The sequence below is a fragment of the Sus scrofa genome, chromosome 4 (genome assembly GCF_000003025.6).
Source record: "Sus scrofa isolate TJ Tabasco breed Duroc chromosome 4, Sscrofa11.1, whole genome shotgun sequence".
Taxonomy (NCBI): domain Eukaryota; kingdom Metazoa; phylum Chordata; class Mammalia; order Artiodactyla; family Suidae; genus Sus; species Sus scrofa.
Genome location: NC_010446.5, coordinates 117,770,193 through 117,788,382, shown reverse-complemented (window position 1 = coordinate 117,788,382; position 18,190 = coordinate 117,770,193). Strand labels below are relative to the sequence as shown.

The 18,190-nt window shown below is 40.3% G+C and overlaps 1 protein-coding gene across 20 annotated transcripts in view; it reads left to right on the top strand.

The window, feature by feature from the left end:
- CDC14A (cell division cycle 14A) overlaps positions 1 to 18,190 on the top strand; it is a 168,720-nt gene that overhangs the window by 16,186 nt on the left and 134,344 nt on the right. For 6 of the 20 annotated variants that reach the window (XR_002343572.1, XM_021090132.1, XM_021090133.1 and 3 more), the window contains exons 3-5: positions 1,489 to 1,564; positions 7,583 to 7,627; positions 12,886 to 12,978. The exons of 1 other annotated variant lie outside the window; for it this stretch is intronic. Coding sequence is in view for 16 of the 19 variants with exons in the window: in XM_021090132.1 (XP_020945791.1) it covers positions 1,489 to 1,564; positions 7,583 to 7,627; positions 12,886 to 12,978 (214 nt within the window). In the remaining 3 variants the exon portion in view is untranslated. Of the gene's footprint in view, positions 1 to 681; positions 1,388 to 1,488; positions 1,565 to 7,582; positions 7,756 to 12,885; positions 12,979 to 18,190 lie in introns of those variants that run through there. 13 more of the 20 variants (XR_002343573.1, XM_021090137.1, XM_021090134.1 and 10 more) reach the window with 6 other exon arrangements.

The following is an 18,190-nucleotide window of genomic DNA, read 5'->3' as shown; positions in this document are numbered from 1 at the left end:
CAAACAAACAAGTGAGATGAAGAAGACCTGGACTTTTGTCGCCTAAGTAGGAATGGAAAAGGAAGGGATGACTTAGAAAAGTAGCTTATTTGATATACAAGAATTACATTAGTATTTATTTGTTGCCCTATTGTGATTGGGGGTTTCATATCTGAGTGACTGAGAAAAGCAAAATGTTTTCAGTCTGTCTGGAGGGTGGATTTGAAGGAAAGATGGATAGAGTTTTTTTATTTTTTTATTTATTATTTATTTATTTATTTTTTTTTTTGGTCTTTTTGCCATTTCTAAGGCCAGTCCTGTGGCATATGGAGGTTCCCAGGCTAGGGGTCGAATTGGAGCTGTAGCTACCAGCCTATGCCAGAGCCACAGCAACAGGGGATCCGAGCTGCGTCTGCAACCTATACCACAGCTCACAGCAACGCCGGATCCTTAACCCACTGAGCAAAGCCAGGGATCGAACCCGAAACTGCATGGTTCCTAGTCGGATTTGTTAACCACTGAGCCACGATGGGAACTCCGAGGTTTTTTTTTTTATTTTTATTTTTTGCCTTTTTTTTTTTGAGCTGCACCTGCAGTATATGCAAGTTACCAGGCTAGGGGTCGAATTGGAGCTGTAGCTGCCGGCCTACGCCACAGCCACAGCAACACTGGATCCAAGCCACGTCTGTGACCTACACCACAGCTCATGGCAACACTGGATCCTTAACCCACTGAGCAAGGCCAGGGATTGAACCTACAGCCTCATGGATACTTATTGGGTTCATTACCACTGGGCCACAACAGGAACTCCCTGGGTTGAGTTTTAGACATCCTGAGTTCCAGGTGATGGAAGGACCCATAGATAGGAAGTCCAGATGGTGGAAGATGGAAAAGACTGATGCTGGATCTTAGGTTAGGAGCCGTCTCTTTTCTATAGTGTTATCATTTAATTCATGACAGCAGTTGATCTGCAGACTGGTGACTGTATCCTGGAGATGAAAGGGAGACAAGCCAGAGCATCTATAGGGAAAGTTCAAGGAAAACGAAACTGATAAAAAGACCTCTGTATTTAAGATGCTTGAGAATTGACAGCAAGGTTTGAGTGGAATAGTTGGAATTATAACCAATAGAGTCCATGAGTTTTATGACTAAAAATAGGTGATAAATAAAACCAGGAAGTGGAGGCCACATGCTTGTTTTGTTCATGTTGGTTTTTTTCACTGTGGGCTTTTTAATCCTTTTTACTTAATGTCCTGGCAGGGAGATAAAAGGAGGTGGAACTCAAAGCTGGCCAACTAGTTCCCTGTTAGGAGAGACTGGCTATAATAACTGGAGGGCACTGGCGGGGTGAAACCATTCGTTATTTGGATTAGTATGAATCAGTTATATACTGACCCCTACTCCTAAGGTAATTGAAACTTGATTGTAACTTTAATGAAAATAAATATAAGCATTGGTATTGCTGAAAATTATATTTTTACTAAATATTACTTTAAAAAAAAATCTCAGTTTCTATGCAGATTTTGGACCTCTGAACTTGGCAATGGTGTACAGATACTGCTGTAAACTAAACAAGAAACTGAAAGTGAGTATTGTGCTGATGTTTATATTTTCATATTAAAATTTGAACTGTGAAATCAGCTTAACCAACAGGATTGCTGTCCACACACCATTTAGTTAGGTGATCTTAATCTTTGGAAATGTATAAGTATTTCACCTAGAAGTTGAAATTGAGCTACCTGATTATCCCACAAAGGACATGTTAACCTCTTTCATTTTTCAGAGTCAGTGGAATATGAGCTGAATGAAGTCATTGGAATAGTGATCTAAGAAAGAAGGCACGAATCCTTTCAGGTTGCAGTTAACGAGTCTATCAAATTCCCTCCTAGGGTGGCTTTTCTGAAACCTTCAGGTCTGCTTCTGGACACTGTTACCCAGCAATGGAGGGGCTGGCTCATCACTGCGCAGCAGGAGCTCGGGAGCATAAGCTTTTTCTCTCTGATCAACATGGCATTTTTTGCCTATTTCTTGAATCTCTTCTCTGTAGAGTTAACAGCCAAGTGAGACTGATCAACTAGTAGTGACAGAGCGTAGACTGTACCTGTTAAGACAGAATTTGGTCATACACTCCATATTCATCTGTATTTTTTATTTTATATGAGGCTTTTTTTTTTTTTTTTTTTTTTTGGTCCTTTTAAATCCTAAGCATATCTGAGGAAACATGGCTCCTATACCCCTAGTTTTGGTAAACTTACTTCATCACAGAAATATGGACCTTTTTCTCCCAGTTTTCTGGGTGAGGACCTTACATATGATGTTCCAGTTTGGAAGGTGAAGACTGCAGAGCATGCTCTTAAGGATAACCACTGCACTATAATGCTTGGAGAGTTCGTCTTTTTGCTGGGTAAAATGTTACTGGTGTGACACAGTGCAGTGCCTCGTACATTTTCACTGCTTAGTGATAATTTTTTTGATTTGATTGATTTTTATTGTACTTAAATGTAAAGGTAGTCTGTCATGGAGAATTTCCTGTAAAATATGATTTCTTAAGTAAGTTTTTGCCATTGATTTTAGATGCCAAATAGACATGGAACGATACCAAAGAGAGATTTTTTAAAGTCAAAAATTGAATTAGGGAGTTCCCTTTGTGGCTCAGTGAAGAGTCCATGAGAATGCGGTTCAATCCTGGCCTCGCTCAGTGGGTTGGGGATCTGGCATTGCCGTGAGCTGCGGCAAGATGCTGCTTGGATCCAGTGTTGCTGTGGCTGTGGTGTAGGCTGGCAGCTGTAACTCTGATTTGACCTCTAGCCTGGGAACTTCCATATGCTGTGGGTGAAGCCCTAAAAAGCCAAAAAAAAAAAAAAATTATATAAAATCTATTGTAGTTACCTTTTTTCATTTTAAAAGTTTTATTGAAGTATAGTTGATTTACAAGGTTGTGAGTAATCAACTTTTTAAGAAATTATTTTCTGAAGTGTTGTATGACTTGAAAAAACAGAGTATGCAGTTCCTTTAACTAAACCGATTTATGTTTTTCAGAAAGGAAGCTGTTGCCTATAGCTTAAAAAATAAAGTTGAAATTTTTATAATCACCAAGGAAGCAAATAATATCCCCAAAAGGATTTAGTAAAAATATTAAATGGACTTTTAATGGATGAATTAACAAGGAAAGGATATTCATAAATAATCGAAATTCATTTCTTCCCTTTGAGGATCTAGGAATTTCTTTGCTTTCTTCATTAGTCCTGTTAGTATGTAGTTGATGTGAACCAAGTATTAAAATCAGCAGTGTGGGACCTGTCACTATCTGGCATGATCAAAGAGAAAGGAATCATTATTACAAAAACAAAGCTTCAGTCTGACTCAGTGTTAATATAGAACAATTAATAAGAGTAGGTGGATTGAATTAAAGATGATTTTCCTACACATTCTATACCAAACAGTATGGGTAAGTACGTACAAGAACTTTTTTTTTTTGTCTTTGGTCTTTTGAGGGCTGCACCGTGGCATATGGAGGTTCCCAGGCCAGGGGTCCAATTGGAGCTGTAGCTGCCGGCCTAAGCAACACCAGATCCGAGCTGCATCTGCGACCTACACCACAGCTCACGGCAATGCCGAATCCTTAACCCACTGAGCGAGGCCAGGGATCGAACCCGTGTCCTGATGGATACTAGCTGGGTTCATTAACCACTGAGCCACGATGGGAACTCCTTTTTTTAAAATTTATTTTTATTTTTTTAAGAACTTTTTTTGATTTGTTTTCATTTACAAAGCTTTCTTTCGACATTATAAAAATTTCGTAAAGTTCAGGCCGTCCTCTTGGTTCATTTCAATGATCAGGTAATCTGTTGGGTGCCTGGATTGAGTGACGTTTTTAGCTTTAGTGCGATTAGTGGGGCCCTTGTTACTTGCTGAGGGAATGAATTTTAAATGCTATTAAGTTATAGGTTATCCTGATAAAGCATATCAAGTAAGATCTTTTTATTAGGAGAAAAAGACTTTACCAGTTCAGAGCTGCAGTAGCTTCAGCCTTGTGGAATCTCAGTTTCTTCACCTCTGAAATAGGGATTGTAGAATCACAGAGAGGTGGTTAGGATCACATATGTATAGAGGTTAGAAAATACATCTAAGAGAACTTTGTAAATTTTGAAGTCCTATATAATATAGAGTTGCTAAGGTAATATATGTGAATTCTGATAGGAAGTACAGTAAAGACAGTTCTCCAACAAAGTTCGTGAACACCTTCTCAGCTCACAGCCATCATTTCCATATGAGAAAGCTGATATAATTTTAGGACTGTTATATGCTCTAAGTGATAATTAGTCCAGCCTCCTGATCTCATGGTGCAGAAAGGGAGTCCCAAGAGAGGCAGAGGACTTGCCCTAGGACTGAGCCAGATATCTGGGCCCTTGACTGCATCCTTCATGCTTTTCTCTCCACTCTCACTAGTAGCTGCAGCCTCTGGTTTATTCATCTTCTGCCTTCACCCACACCACCACCTGACGAACTTCACCTTATTCTCCCATAGTGGCCTCAGAGCTCCTCTGCCTCTTTTGCTTCAGGGACTGTTCTGGCACGTGGGCTACTTTGCTTCCAGGAACGCAGACTGCAGGCTTTCCGATTTTGAATGTACCCTCCTGATAGACACCTCCCACCCATGTAATCTCCAGACCTTCAATCTACCTATTCTTTTAGGCTATCAGCTCCCTTCTGATGTCTCTTGTCTGCAGCCCATGGTCACTCATTTTGGCAAGACCTTTGACCCCTTACTTCCATGCCTTTTGTCTTGCTCACCTTGACAGCTCCCACCCTTGGCATCTTCCCAGAGGGTAATATCATGCACCCACTTAATGATTTACTGAAGATTGCAGTACCCTTGCCACTCCCAGCCTTGTGCTTTACCTTGAACCATGTTGCTGCTGCACACAATTGCGTGTGACCTCCAATCTGACTGGAATGCCTTTCCCCGCTGGTTTGATAACTCCTCATTCTTTAAGACCTTGTTCAGGCACTGCCATGTCTAGTAAACATCTCCTTGTGCTGCTGGGCAAGGTTAGAGATGCCTCCTTTGTGTTCCCATTATTTTGTGTGCAGATTTCTATTATTGATGAGTTACAATTCTAATTGAAATTATAATTTCAATTATAGCTTGCAATTTTCCATTGCATCTGTCTTTCTCACTAGACTATGAGCTCTTAGAAGATGGAGGCATGCCTTATGATTTGGTCTTCAAGTGCCCAGCGCGAGGTCACTGAGCTTGGTCATAGCACGGAAACTTCTGTTTACCTAATCACGATCCCCACAACTTACAGATCCTCTTTTATCCTCTTGCCTCTAGAGGGTTCAGAATGGCCTGCCCTTTGCATGTTTATATTCTCACTACACACTGATGTCTTAATCATTTGCTATCCCAGCTTTGTCTTCATTACTCTACTGAAACTGCTCTCATGACATCTTAAATACTCAAACTGATGGCACTTACTTGGTGCTCAAACTCTTTTATCTCTTTGAGTAATTGGCACAGTTTTAACAAATAACAGCTTCTTAGAATTCTTCTGAATGTTTTCCTAACTCTCTTAGGTACATTTTATTTTCTACTTGGGAAATTTTTATTTCTTCCAATAAAGCTTTCATGATCCCCCCCCATTTGATATCTTATGTAGATAGGTAATATTTGCAGTACATTCTATTCCAAACCCAAATTTCTTTTTTTTTTTTCTTTTTGGTCTTTTTAGGGCTACATCCACAGCATATGGAAGTTCCCAGGCTAGGGGTTGAATCAGAGCTTCAGCTGCCGGCTATGCCACAGCTCAGCAACACAGGGTCCGAGCTGTGTCTGCGATCTACAGCATAGCTCGTGGCAATACCGGATCCTTAACCCACTGAGTGAGACCAGGGATTGAACCCGTGTCCTCATGGATGCTAGTCAGGTTCGTTACCACTGAGCCAGGATGGGAACACCTCTTGTTTTTTATGTCAAAAAGTTTTTTTTTCAAGTTGATGGTTATTGCTATTTGTGTGTGTGTGTTCTATTCCTAGTGGCCTTTGTTTTAATCATGTGAATTAAAATGGAAAATTATCAAAGTCTGCTTAGATTAAGAAACCAAAACCAGAAACCACTGTATCATCCATGAAACCTTGTTTCTTATTTTAAACTGTACTTTAAAAAGTGTGAATATTAAGAATTATACAATTGAAAAAAGAATTATACAATAATATGTTGTATAATTTCTGCTCAATAGTTACCATAATTAGGGAATCAGTCAAAGAAAGATTTAATGAAATGAGAACAGTTTGCAAAATTGTGTATGTTATTTAATTTAAAATGCCAATGATTGATAATTGTTAATCTGGTATTTCAAGAATCCATAAACTCCTGAAATTATATATAAGATTTTGTATATATTTCCATTTTTCTTCTGAAGGATTCATAACTTTCTAGTAGATTCTCAAAGGGATTTTTGGCACAAACAATGCTAAGAACACTGGGCTAGAATATAAGAGCTTCTAAAAGAGAAGATTATTAATAAAAGACAAAGTAGTGGTATTTTGAAAAGCAGAATACCTTTTTGAAGTTAATCAGTTAAGAAAATCTTTCAGTTACTGATTCACTAATTTAAAAGTTTTATAAGCATAATATGATTGAACTGGCTTTTCCTAAAATAATCAGTACAGTTTTAATTGTTGATTTCGCTTTTCCTCAGAGGGAAATAAAACCCTAGCCAGGGGTGGGGAGAGGAGAGGAAGATCTAAGAGCATTGCTGAAAAAAGGGGATGTTTTCTAGGGCAGTGATTTTTTCTTTTAATACCTGCTCTTATGAATCAACAGGACCATTATGGTAATCTTGGGGTCTATTTTAAGAAGAGTTAAAAGAATATTGACAGAAGTGTAATTTTAAATGTACAAAACGTCCCGCTTGGCCCTCTCAGGATAAAAGGAGAAGAGGGGGTGGGCATGGTGAAATGGACGATTGTATTGAAGCACTGAAAGTACCTGGCAGATGGTAGGGTTCCGGGAATGTCCTGTTGCTGAATGAATCAGTGCAGTAATCCTATCTGCCATAGTGTCAGGTGGTGTGGTTACAGGAACTATTTTGACACAATGATCAGCCCACCCTCTTATTAAAACCACAAAAACATGTGACGATTTCTTCATGAGGTTATCTTCTGTTACAGGTTCATGGGCTTTAGGGGGAAGAAAAGTAAGCTTCATTCTAGAGAGAGTTTATGCAGTTTAAAAAGGTATCAGGGTGTTAAAACAGCATTAATTCTCATGGGAGAGAGTATATATAGAGTTTGGAAAGGCATGGAGCCCTTATGCCTATTCAAAATCCTCAGGCAAGAAAACCCCTCTAAATCTCTTATAGAGAATCCCTAAATGCCTTCAAGTATATTATCAGTATGATCAAATAATCTTTATGAGCAACTTTTCTCTGACATTTTCACTTCTACTTTAATCAAAGGAGCCATTTCATTAATGAAACATACTAGGTTTGGAAGGTAATGGACCATGAAGAGACGCCTTTTTCTTTTTAAAGAAACTATTCAACCTGTTTTGTTTTAGCTCTAAATAAAAACATAAACCATATTTTGTTTTGTACAGCCAAAGAAAATTTTCAAGAATATCCCTTTCCTGGGAAAGTTGGAGGTAAAACATAGAGGTCCTGGCTGCTCACAGGAAGACCTGTTCATTTTATCGCTTTTGCAATGAGATGACTACTGATTGCTATGGAGACGCTGATTGCTGCGGCCATTACTGGGCTAGCCTAGTCACCTGTAAGAGAATGATGCCTTGGTCACCATGGTCCCTGTGCTGTAATCTTTTTAATCTGACCACCATCACTGGCAGAGCTTGCTTGTTTAGGGACGTGCATGGGCTCTATTTTTTATTAAAGGGCACATTATCCAGGCTGCACTAATGTCTTCCTTAGCCAATCAGGCTGATTCACACAGCTTAATTAAGTACTACATTCTAACCAAATGACTTGAAGATGCTACTTTTAAGCATGGCCAACAACTTTACTGAAAGGCTGCCCAAAAGTTGTTTTGTTATTTGGCCATTAAGTCTTTTGTTTTTGTTTTTTGGCTTTGAGCTTAATTGCATCACCTTTTGATTTTGAATGATTAAGTAGTCTGTAGTGTCCTGACCTAAACCGAACAAGTGCATGATTTGTGTCTGTCGTCATAATCCAAGGATAGCCTGGGGCATTTGTGATTTGTGTAGCATGTCATCATTTTCTCTCTGAGTTGTTGCGGCTTGTTTTTCACAGCGAGTGATCCCACTAGAATGCCACCTTTCACCTAGCTTTCCTTTCTGAGATAGCTAATGTCTCTCTGGGGTCTGTATGTATTTTTCTATCATAGCAGTCATTGTACTTTGGTTTACAAGTACCACAAACATTTATGTTATGTTACATTTATATGACACACTTGCTTGTCATGATTTACATGTAAGAGTGGTGGAACTTTAACTCTCACTCAGGGAAGCAATACAGGTCTGGAAGTTTCATAGTTTTGATTATGTTAATTGATAGGTATTCAATACTAAATCCCATCTTTTAGCTACTTTAAAAAAAAAATCTTGTTAAATGAAACGCTATTGTGCCTGTAATTAAGATCATTCCGTTGTCGTTGCTGTGCTGTGTTTGCACCTCTAGGTAGTTCTTTTCTGTTTGAAATAAGCCTTGGCCAATGTTTCCTCCTTGTTTAGCAGGAAATAGTCATTAGAGTGTGAGCACTTAGGAGGCTAGAGACTGGGGTTTGCTCCCCTTGTTACCATGTGGCTCTGCGCTGTGCTTGATATGCAACAGCTGCTCAGTTCATGCTGCCTGAACTTCAGCCACAGTGTCCCAGGGCTCAGATTCAGCAAACTGATTGCCTGTGGGCTGCGTTCAGTCCACAGACATGTTTTTCGGGCATGAATACTGTTTAACAATTTTGAATTCCTGGCAATATCTGCAATTTATGAAAACTTTCATTAATTATGGATTTCTGGCTTCTAAATATTGCAGTATCTGATCATGGGTCCAGATTCCTGGGAGGGAACAGCAGGTGGGAGCTAGGTCTGCTTTGGATAGGGCATGCTTCTCTAGTTTGCCAAGTGACCCACTCCAAATTCTTGGGTCCTGAGAGCACCTGAATTTGGAACCTCTGGAATAATGCCATTTAAGGTGGCTTAGTTACTGAATCATTAAAGGAACTCTTCCCTTAGGTGTTACCACCTGGAACGCAAGAACTTAAAGACTGTAAGAAAGTTCCCCGAGGAATCTGGGAAATGTTTCTGTTTTTTAATAACGTGTTTTAAAAGTCAAATGGCGTGGAGTTCCTGTGGTGGCACAGTGGAAACGAACCTAACTAGTATCCATGAGGATGCAGGTTCGATCCCGCTGTTGCCGTGAGCTGTGGTGTAGGTCCAGATGTGTCTTGGATCCCACATTGCTGTGGCAGTGGCGTAGGCCTGCAGCTATAGCTCCGATTCCACCCCTAGCCTGGGAATTTCTATATGCTGTGGGTGTGACCCTAAAAAGCAAAAATAAATAAATTAAAATTAAAATTAAAAAAGTCAATGGAATGACGATTTGGAGTTCCTAAAATAATTTAAATGTCTTGGGGCTACTTGACCAGATGGACAGTATTTTAGGATCCACATAGAACATTTCCTACATTTTCATGTAGCTCTTTCCCAAAATTTAGCACTATCTTAGCATAGTGGATTTCAGTTGTGGGCCTTGGACCGCAGCATCAGCATTACTACTGAGGAACTTGTTAGAAATGCAAACTCTCAAGCCCTTCCCTGCTGATCAGAAACTCCAGGGGTGAGGCCAACAATCTTTGTTTTAATAAGCCCTTCAGGAGACTCTGAACCAGTCTGTTAAAAGAGGATGAAATATAATATGGTAATATAATAATAAAAGGTAATTTAGACTGAAATTTAGTTTAGATTTTATTTCTAAAATTTTTAAAATTATTGGCCTGTTCAACCAGAGAATTATTTAACTTTTGAACCATGGAACTTGTTATGGCCTTGTAATGAGAATAGAGGTTTCCATATGTTGTTACACTCAGTGAGAGGGTTCTAGATTTCTCCCCATCTAGAACACTTGCTGTGAGAGCAGTCAGTTCTCAGATCTGAACTAGGAGGTATTAGCTGGTGTGGTAAGCCAGGCCCTTTCTGGCTCCAGGCTTATGTTCACTTAGTAAAAGAGAGACACAGCAGACTCATTATACTTCATCTTTGCCCAGGGCCCTGGTTTGCGAGCCACTCTGTCTGGTCAAACTGGACCTCTCTGGCATTGTTTTACTGCTTTGAGAAATGATGCAATGTAGCAAGTGACCAATAAATATTACTATAGTTGTTGCTATTATATAGAGGGATGGCTGTGTCTACTTATTTTAAGAAGATTCAGCAGGCCATATACTCCAGTTTCCAGAGAGAAATCTAAAATACAGTGTGGGTAGTGACATATAATTGGTCACGGGCCACATGTAGCCTTGCTGCAGAGAAGGCAAATAATCCAGATGTCTTAAGTATTCCTTCTGTGACATCTTCCCCTCTATATTTAAGACTATATTCATTTCTTTTACCAGTTTCTACCTTTCTATTGTACACGGTATTTTTGTAATCTCTGAGCTTTTCGTGAAAGGCAACAAGAATCTGTAGTAGAGCAGAGAGCTCACTGAAAGCCAGGGGTGAGGTATGACCTAGCAAGCAGTCTCTGTGAAGGTCGTGGCTGGCACACCGCACTGTAGAGCAGGCAGGTGTGAGGAAAAGGCAGCCCTCCAATCTGGAGGCATGGAGTTCTCCTGATATTAGGGCAGAACTTGAGAAAATATCTACAGGGCTCATTTACAAAATAGAGTCCTGTGTCTGCACACTGTGCCTTTCTTTTCTTGCATGGTAAAGCTCTTCCATGAACGATCTCAAAGGATGAGCCAAATGTTCCTCTAAAGGTACTTTAGTCATCATTGTCTCCAATGGATGGTATCGTTTCTTCATGGTGCTTTCCTATGTGATAGTTTTTTTTTTTTTTTTTTTTGAGAGGGACATGTTTAATGTTTTGAAAGAGACAGTGTTGAAGAATTTGTGTACATCAACCCAATCATATAAAGCCCCAGGTAAACAAAATGTTTGCCATTCCTGAAAATTTTCATTCCAGTGCCAGGGTATGTCCTTGGTCAAACAGCATTGCTGCTGTAAGACGAGGGCAAGCTGATCTGGAGGAGGGGGGCCTGGCTGTGGCAAGGAGGAAAATTCGGACAAGGCTTATAGGATATAGGATTTTTCTCTGTTATCATTCACTTTGTATTAGTTTTGATCCCTTGGGGGAGAACTCAACTCCCTGTGATCTGATCTAGGAGATATGGGCCAAGCTCCACTAAGAAGAAGATCATTTCTCTCTCTCTCTCTCTTTTTTCATGTTAGGGCCGCACCTGCAGCATGTGGAGGTTCCCAGACTAGGGGTCGACTTGGATCTGCAGCTGCCGCCTGCACCATAGCTCATGGCGATGCCGGATCGTTAACCCACTGAGTGAGGTCAGGGATGGAACCCACATCCTCATGGATCCTAGTTGGGTGTATTTAACCACTGAGCCATGACAGGAACTCCAGTCCTTACATTTTTAAAGGGCTCTAAAAGTAGATAGTCTGTGGATTGTGGTCAGCGCGTAAAGTATAAAGAGCTGCTTTTGTAGTTGGTACAAATTTATAGATAACATTAAAATGTACTTGTGTCCGTATTTTGAAAAAAAAAAAACTCGTGAAAATACTATGATTTTTGAAATATGAGGAGATTGAGTGGATTTCATTGAGTTGTTTCATGTTCTCATTGTTTTATGTTTGAGTTTGATCAATAATTTGACTTTGTTTTAACAGATCTTTTTATTTGTAACTTATTTTCATGTTTAGCATGTATGTAATATACCATGTTGCTTCTTTCGGATTTAGTTGAGCATGCAGCATATTGCCTGGCATACAGCAGCTGGTGCCTTAATAATTGTTTGTTTGAATCCATAAATTTAATATGTGGCTATTGTGTTAAAATGTTTGCTGACATAATCCTTTCGATGGTTCATTTTTTTCCATTAACCGTTTTTTCCCCCCAGGTAATTAAAAGGGGATTTTTATAGAACATTAAAGAAAGAAAGTATTAATATTGCTGTTCTAGTTCACATAGGAATTTCCAAAATTTTAGAGAGGAAAACAGATTGGTGGACATATTTAAAAACAGATGGCATAATATGAAAAGTCTAGGAGTTCCCGTCGTGGCTCAGTGGTTAACAAATCCGACTAGGAGCCATGAGGTTGTGGTTCGATCCCTGGCCTTGCTCAGTGGGTTAAGGATCCGGCATTGCTGTGAGCTGTGTAGGTCGGAGACACTGCTCGGATCCTGCGTTGCTGTGGCTGTCCCGTAGGCTGGCAGCTACAGCTCCGATTAGACCCCTAGCCTGGGAACCTCCATATGCCGTGGGAGAGGCCCTAGAAATGGCAAAAAGACCAAAAAAAAAAAAAAAGTCTAGATAACATTTCTGGGAGTGGGTGTGGGATGTAGGAAATGAAAAAGGAGGAATAGATGTTACATATAAGATCAAGAGTAAGTCCTCAGAAATGATTCCTGTGAATAAAGATGCCAATAATTTAATTATTTCCCATTCTAGCTGTCTCCTTTCTTAGAGAAGAAACATATTCGTTATGTTGTCAATTCTTATATCATGGTTTAGCTGTAAAAAGTCTGAGCTAGAAACCCTCTACCCCATAATACTTTTGTACAAATGCTATAGAAATTAAAATTGAAAGTTGTTAAATTTCACGGATTATAACATATTTTGCAAGTTAAGCAGTGACGTTTTTCTGTATATTTCAACATTGTCCCCGGGATTACACTAACTCTTTGTATTCCCTCTTTCTAGTCATATAGTTTATCAAGAAAGAAAATAGTGCACTACACCTGTTTTGACCAACAGAAAAGAGCAAATGCAGCATTTTTGATAGGTGCTTATGCCGTAAGTACTTTTTTTCATGATTATTTTCTATAATCAGGCCAATGGAATGCTAACACTGTCAAAGAAAATCCAGGCCACTTTTTCAGTGGAATTGGGATATGGTGAAGATTATTAGCACCTTGGCCACTGAACTGGAGTGGAAAGTGTGGACCAGTATTGATGGGCTGTTGACTCTCAGATTTTATTTTCCAGTAGCTAGTGAGAGAATCTTGGAATTACAGTGTGTAGCTTTTATTCCACAGCTGCTTAGGTGTTTTAATAAAAAGACTGCTCAGAAGGGATATTTACAGGAAGAAACATATATATATATATATACACACATATGAAGATTATGAAAGACTGTTGAGGGTTTCCTTTTTTGGAACAAGAGGAAATCCTTCACATCATTGTAAATCAACTATACTTTATTTAAAAAATATAAAGAAAGAGATGAAATCTTTGATTGCAGTGGAGGAGGTTGTTATTATCAATCTCTTTATTCATCTGTATAACTGTTTGCAGTAAGCAAACTGAAAATGGATCTTGCATATATTGCAACTTCTCTAGTAACCAGACATGACTTTTCAAAAATAAGTTTAACTAGAAATTTTGTTCCCTGTAAGCACTGACATGCAAATATGAGTTCCACATGAATGTGCTACACAATTTTTGCAGGAATATTTCTAGAATTTACTGCATATGCTGGGATTGGGCAGGCAAGGGAGAGAGGTGTCCTTTACCTGCTCATCCTTTGGGAGGGTCTGTGCGTTTCCAAAGCTTGGAAGCACCCTGCTGGGTGACCTTTCAAGGCCGTCCTTCTGAAGACCTTGACGGAAGAAGGCACCAGCTACTAGACATCAGACTCAGCCACATCAAACCAAACGCTCTGGGGGAAAAAGCCCAGCTGTGTTGTTGGAAAGACTCTCAGCTGTTGCAGGGTGTAGGCTGAGAAAGAGTGGCAGGCTGACAGCCAGGGCCCTTGTGACCTGGGGCCTTGTCTCTAGGGCTGTGATGCCCAGCTCTGCCTACCTTCTCTCATCAGGATGTGGCTGCAGTAAAACCTTGGGCCATCCTTTGTGGTACTTTTCTTTCTCGTTGCATAGACAGCATGTTAGAGTACTTGGAATCATGACTAAGCATCCGAAACACCTTTTTTTCATCCTGAAGTGGCTCTGGGATGATGGGTAAGCCACTTTATCCTCCTTAGCTTTACTTAGTTTCCTTGTCTGTAAAACGAGAGGGTTGGATATAATGACCTCTAAGTTTCTTTCCAATTCTGAGGATACGAGGAGTATTTGCAGCGCCAGCCAGGCTCTTGCTTCTCTTTTAAGAGCACACACGAAAAACTGGCTGTTGGCACGAAGGTTCAGTGAAGTGCTGGTGAGCTGAATTAAACAGGCATGCTTATTTTTTGCTTTACTCTGATAACTACTATTCATTGGAAACTGATAATCCACACTGTGTCTAAAATACGGAGAGTATGTAATAACCTCTGGTTTCAAGCCTACAAGCCAGCATGTGTTGCTGAGGGTTTCCTGAGGGTTCGTGATGCCATAGAGCGTGTTATTTGTGAGCCCTTTGTCCTGAGGAGTTGCCATCAGGGAGAGGACCTCTCCTGCTCCCCCCCTTCTCTTCTTTCTGTTTAATGCCTGTCCTTCCTGTTTGTCGTGTGTCCTTAATTTCAGCATGGCACCTTTGGGATTTTGAACGGAAGTTTAGTTCTAATAGATGTGTTGAGCTTGGGGATAGACACGTCTTCTAATGCAGAAGTTTCCACCACTTTAAAGCCGCCAAAGGAAGGAAAAGGGGTTTGAGGAAGTGCTGAGGGCAGCACAGTCTTGTCTTACAAGCTGGTTACAGCCCTGCAAAGTGGTGTAATTATTCCTGTGTTGGTCATTTCCCAATTGATTTTCTTTTCTAAATTTAGAAATGTGTCCCCCATAAAGCTTTTCAACAAAACACTTTTATTTTTTTTAATTTTAAAAAATTACATCTTATGGTTTTATTTTTTTATAATGATTTTATTTTTTCCCTTATAGCTGGTTTATAGTGTTCTGTAAATTTTCTCCTGTACAGCAAGGTGACCCAGTCACACATACATGTATACATTCTTTTTTCTCACATTATCATGCTCCATCATAATTGGCTAGATATAGTTCCAGTGCTACACAGCAGATCTCATTGCTTATCCATTTCAAAGGCAGTAGTTCGCATCTATTAACCCCAGATTCCCAGTCCCTCCCACTCCCTCCCCCTTCCCTTGGCAACCACAAGTCTATTCTCCAAGTCCATGATTTTCTTTTCTGTGGAAAGGTTCATTTGTGCCTTGTGTTAGATTCCAGATATAAGTGCTATCATAACGTATTTGTCTTTCTTTTTCTGACTTACTTCACTTAGTACAAGAGTCTCTTGTTCCATCCATGTTGCTGCAAATGGCATTATTTTGTTCTTTTTTATGGCCGAGTAGTATTCCATTGTGTATATATACCCAGAACATTTTAATAAAATGAAAACCAAGAATTGTCATCTTTCCTTAAAGAGAATTTTGTGCCTTACTTCGTATTGTTTGTATGCATTTAATTGTTGATTCAAGTATTTTAAGAAGATAGTAATGGCATTATACAGACATCTCAGCTAAGTGTCACATAGATTACGTATTTTATTTGAATAAGCCATAATCTCCTGGGGGAATCTTCTTGGACATGGAAGACTTTTACCTTTGGAGCAGCTGCAGAGCCAAATAGGTTGCCTCTGTATGTGCTTTTTTCTGAGTCCCCAGTGGTGAAGATGTTACTCTTTTTTAAATGTGGTATCCGCCCTCTATCAGGGGGCACTGACTACTGAAATTTTTTTTTTTTTTGTCTTTTTGCCTTTTCTAGGGCCGCTCCCGCGGCATATGGAGGTTCCCAGGCCAGGGGTCAAATCAGAGCTGCAGCCACCGGCCTATGCCAGAGCCACAGCAACTAAGGATCCGAGCCGCATCTGCAACCTACACCATAGCTCACGGCAATGCCAGATCGTTAACCCACTGAGCAAGGGCAGGGACCGAACCTGCAACCTCATGGTTCCTAGTCGGATTCGTTAACCACTGCGCCACGATGGGAACTCCTGAAAAATATTTTGTACTAAGATAAACCTTTTTCTGTGAGCCTCAGTGTTCTCATTTGTAAAATTTAGTTAATACCAGGGTTTTCTGGTCTACCTCAGGATTATTATCAAGATAAGTATCTAACTACCTGTTTGTTAGCTCCACAGTTTTTTTTTTTTTTTTTTTTTTTTGCTTTTTAGGGCCATACCTGTGACATATGGAGGTCCCAGGCTAGGGGTCTAATCTTCAGTTTCAGCTGCTGGCCTACACCACAGCCACAGCAACACCAGATCTGAGCCTCGTCTGCAACCTACACCACAGATCACAGCAATGCCAGATCCTTAACCTACCCATCAAGCCAGGAATCGAACCTGTGTCCTCATGGAGGCTAGTCAGGTTCGTTTCCGCTGAGCCACAACAGGAACTCCTGAATGAGATACTTCTCTCCATCTCTGTTGCTATCACCTAGTCCAAGCCACTGTCCCTGTTCACTTGGATGATCACTCCAGCTTCATGCATTGTTTCCTTTCTCACCCTTGCTTCCCTTTAATCCAGTTACCACACAACGGTCAGAGTGATCTTTTACAACAATAAATTAGATCATGTCAGTGCCCTGTTTCAAATCTGTCTAAAGACTGCTCACTGTTCTTGGCAGGAAATTCAGCCTCCTTACCATTACCATTAAGATCCTCTATGATCTGTCCCTGTCTCTCCCTATGATCTTCTTACTCAAGATGCTCCCATCACATTGGTCTTCTAACCATGAAATCCCAAGCTTGTTCCTACCAGAAGTCCTTAGCATTTCTCTTCTGTCTGTAATGTTTTTACCTCAGACCCTTGCATTCCTTCTTCCTTCTACTATCACCTCCTCAGCGACACTTTCACGTTTTAGTCTGCTTTTCCCACCTCCAGTTACCCTCTAGCCCTTTGCTGTTTTATTTATTTATTTTTACAGCATTTTACTATTTGAAATTATCTGGTTCACTTGTACATTTACTTGTTTATTGTCTCTTTCCTAGACTATAGGTAAGGGACCTTGTCAGTTTCATTCATTGCTGTGTCTCAGAGGTGAAAAAATATTTAACCCAGGGTTAGGCCCAGGCGTTCACCAGTTGAACTGAAAGCTGGCAATGATGGAACCTTCTTGCTGTCCTGAATCATGGGGAAGTCCAGGGTGAGGGGGACTGTCCTGGGGAAGAGATGAGGGGGCCAGCATGGAGGGGCTGAGATGCTGCAGACAGCAGCTATTTACCAAACGGTATGGAACTATTTTAGTTCTAGAACACTGAGTATCAGCTTGGAACTATGCCCAGCCCATGGGAGATGCTCCATAAATAACTTCCGAATGAATGAATAACAGAATGATAGAACATGAAAGAAAGAATGAAGATAACTTCCTTCAGATAACTTCAGAGGGAAACTGAAAGTGATCAAATTGGACATAAAGTCCTCCTAATTACCAGAATATTTATAGTAATGACTGAACCAACTGTGGTCTTTATTTATTTATTTATTTATTTTTTGTCTTTTTTTGCTATTTCTTGGGCCGCTCCTGCGGCATATGGAGGTTCCCAGGCTAGGGGTCTAATCGGAGCTGTAGCCACCGGCCTACAACACAGCCACAGCAACTCGGGATCTGAGCCGTGTCTGCAACCTACACCACAGCTCACAGCAATGCAGGATCCTTAACCCACTGAGCAAGGGCAGGGACCGAACCCGCAACCTCATGGTTCCTAGTCGGATTCGTTAACCACTGCGCCACGATGGGAACTCCCAACTGTGGTCTTTAAAGATGCAGGAACAGACCAGAGACGACAGACCAAGGGCAGTACCTGTTACAAACGTCACATTACTACCTGGCTGCTTTTTCTTCTTCATCTTTCTTTCTTTCTTTTTTTTTCTTTTATTGTCTTTTTAGGGCCGTACCTGCCACATATGGAAATTCCCAGGCTAGGGGTCGAATCGGAGCTGTAGCTGCCAGCCTACACCACAGCCTAATGCCGGACCCTTAACCCACTGGGTGAGGTCAGGGATCGAACTCACATCCTAATCAGGTTTGTTACCTCTGAGCCACAACAGGAACCCCCTTTTTTTTTTCTGATAAAATTTTTTTTCCAATTATTTTTACTATGGTAAAATGTACCT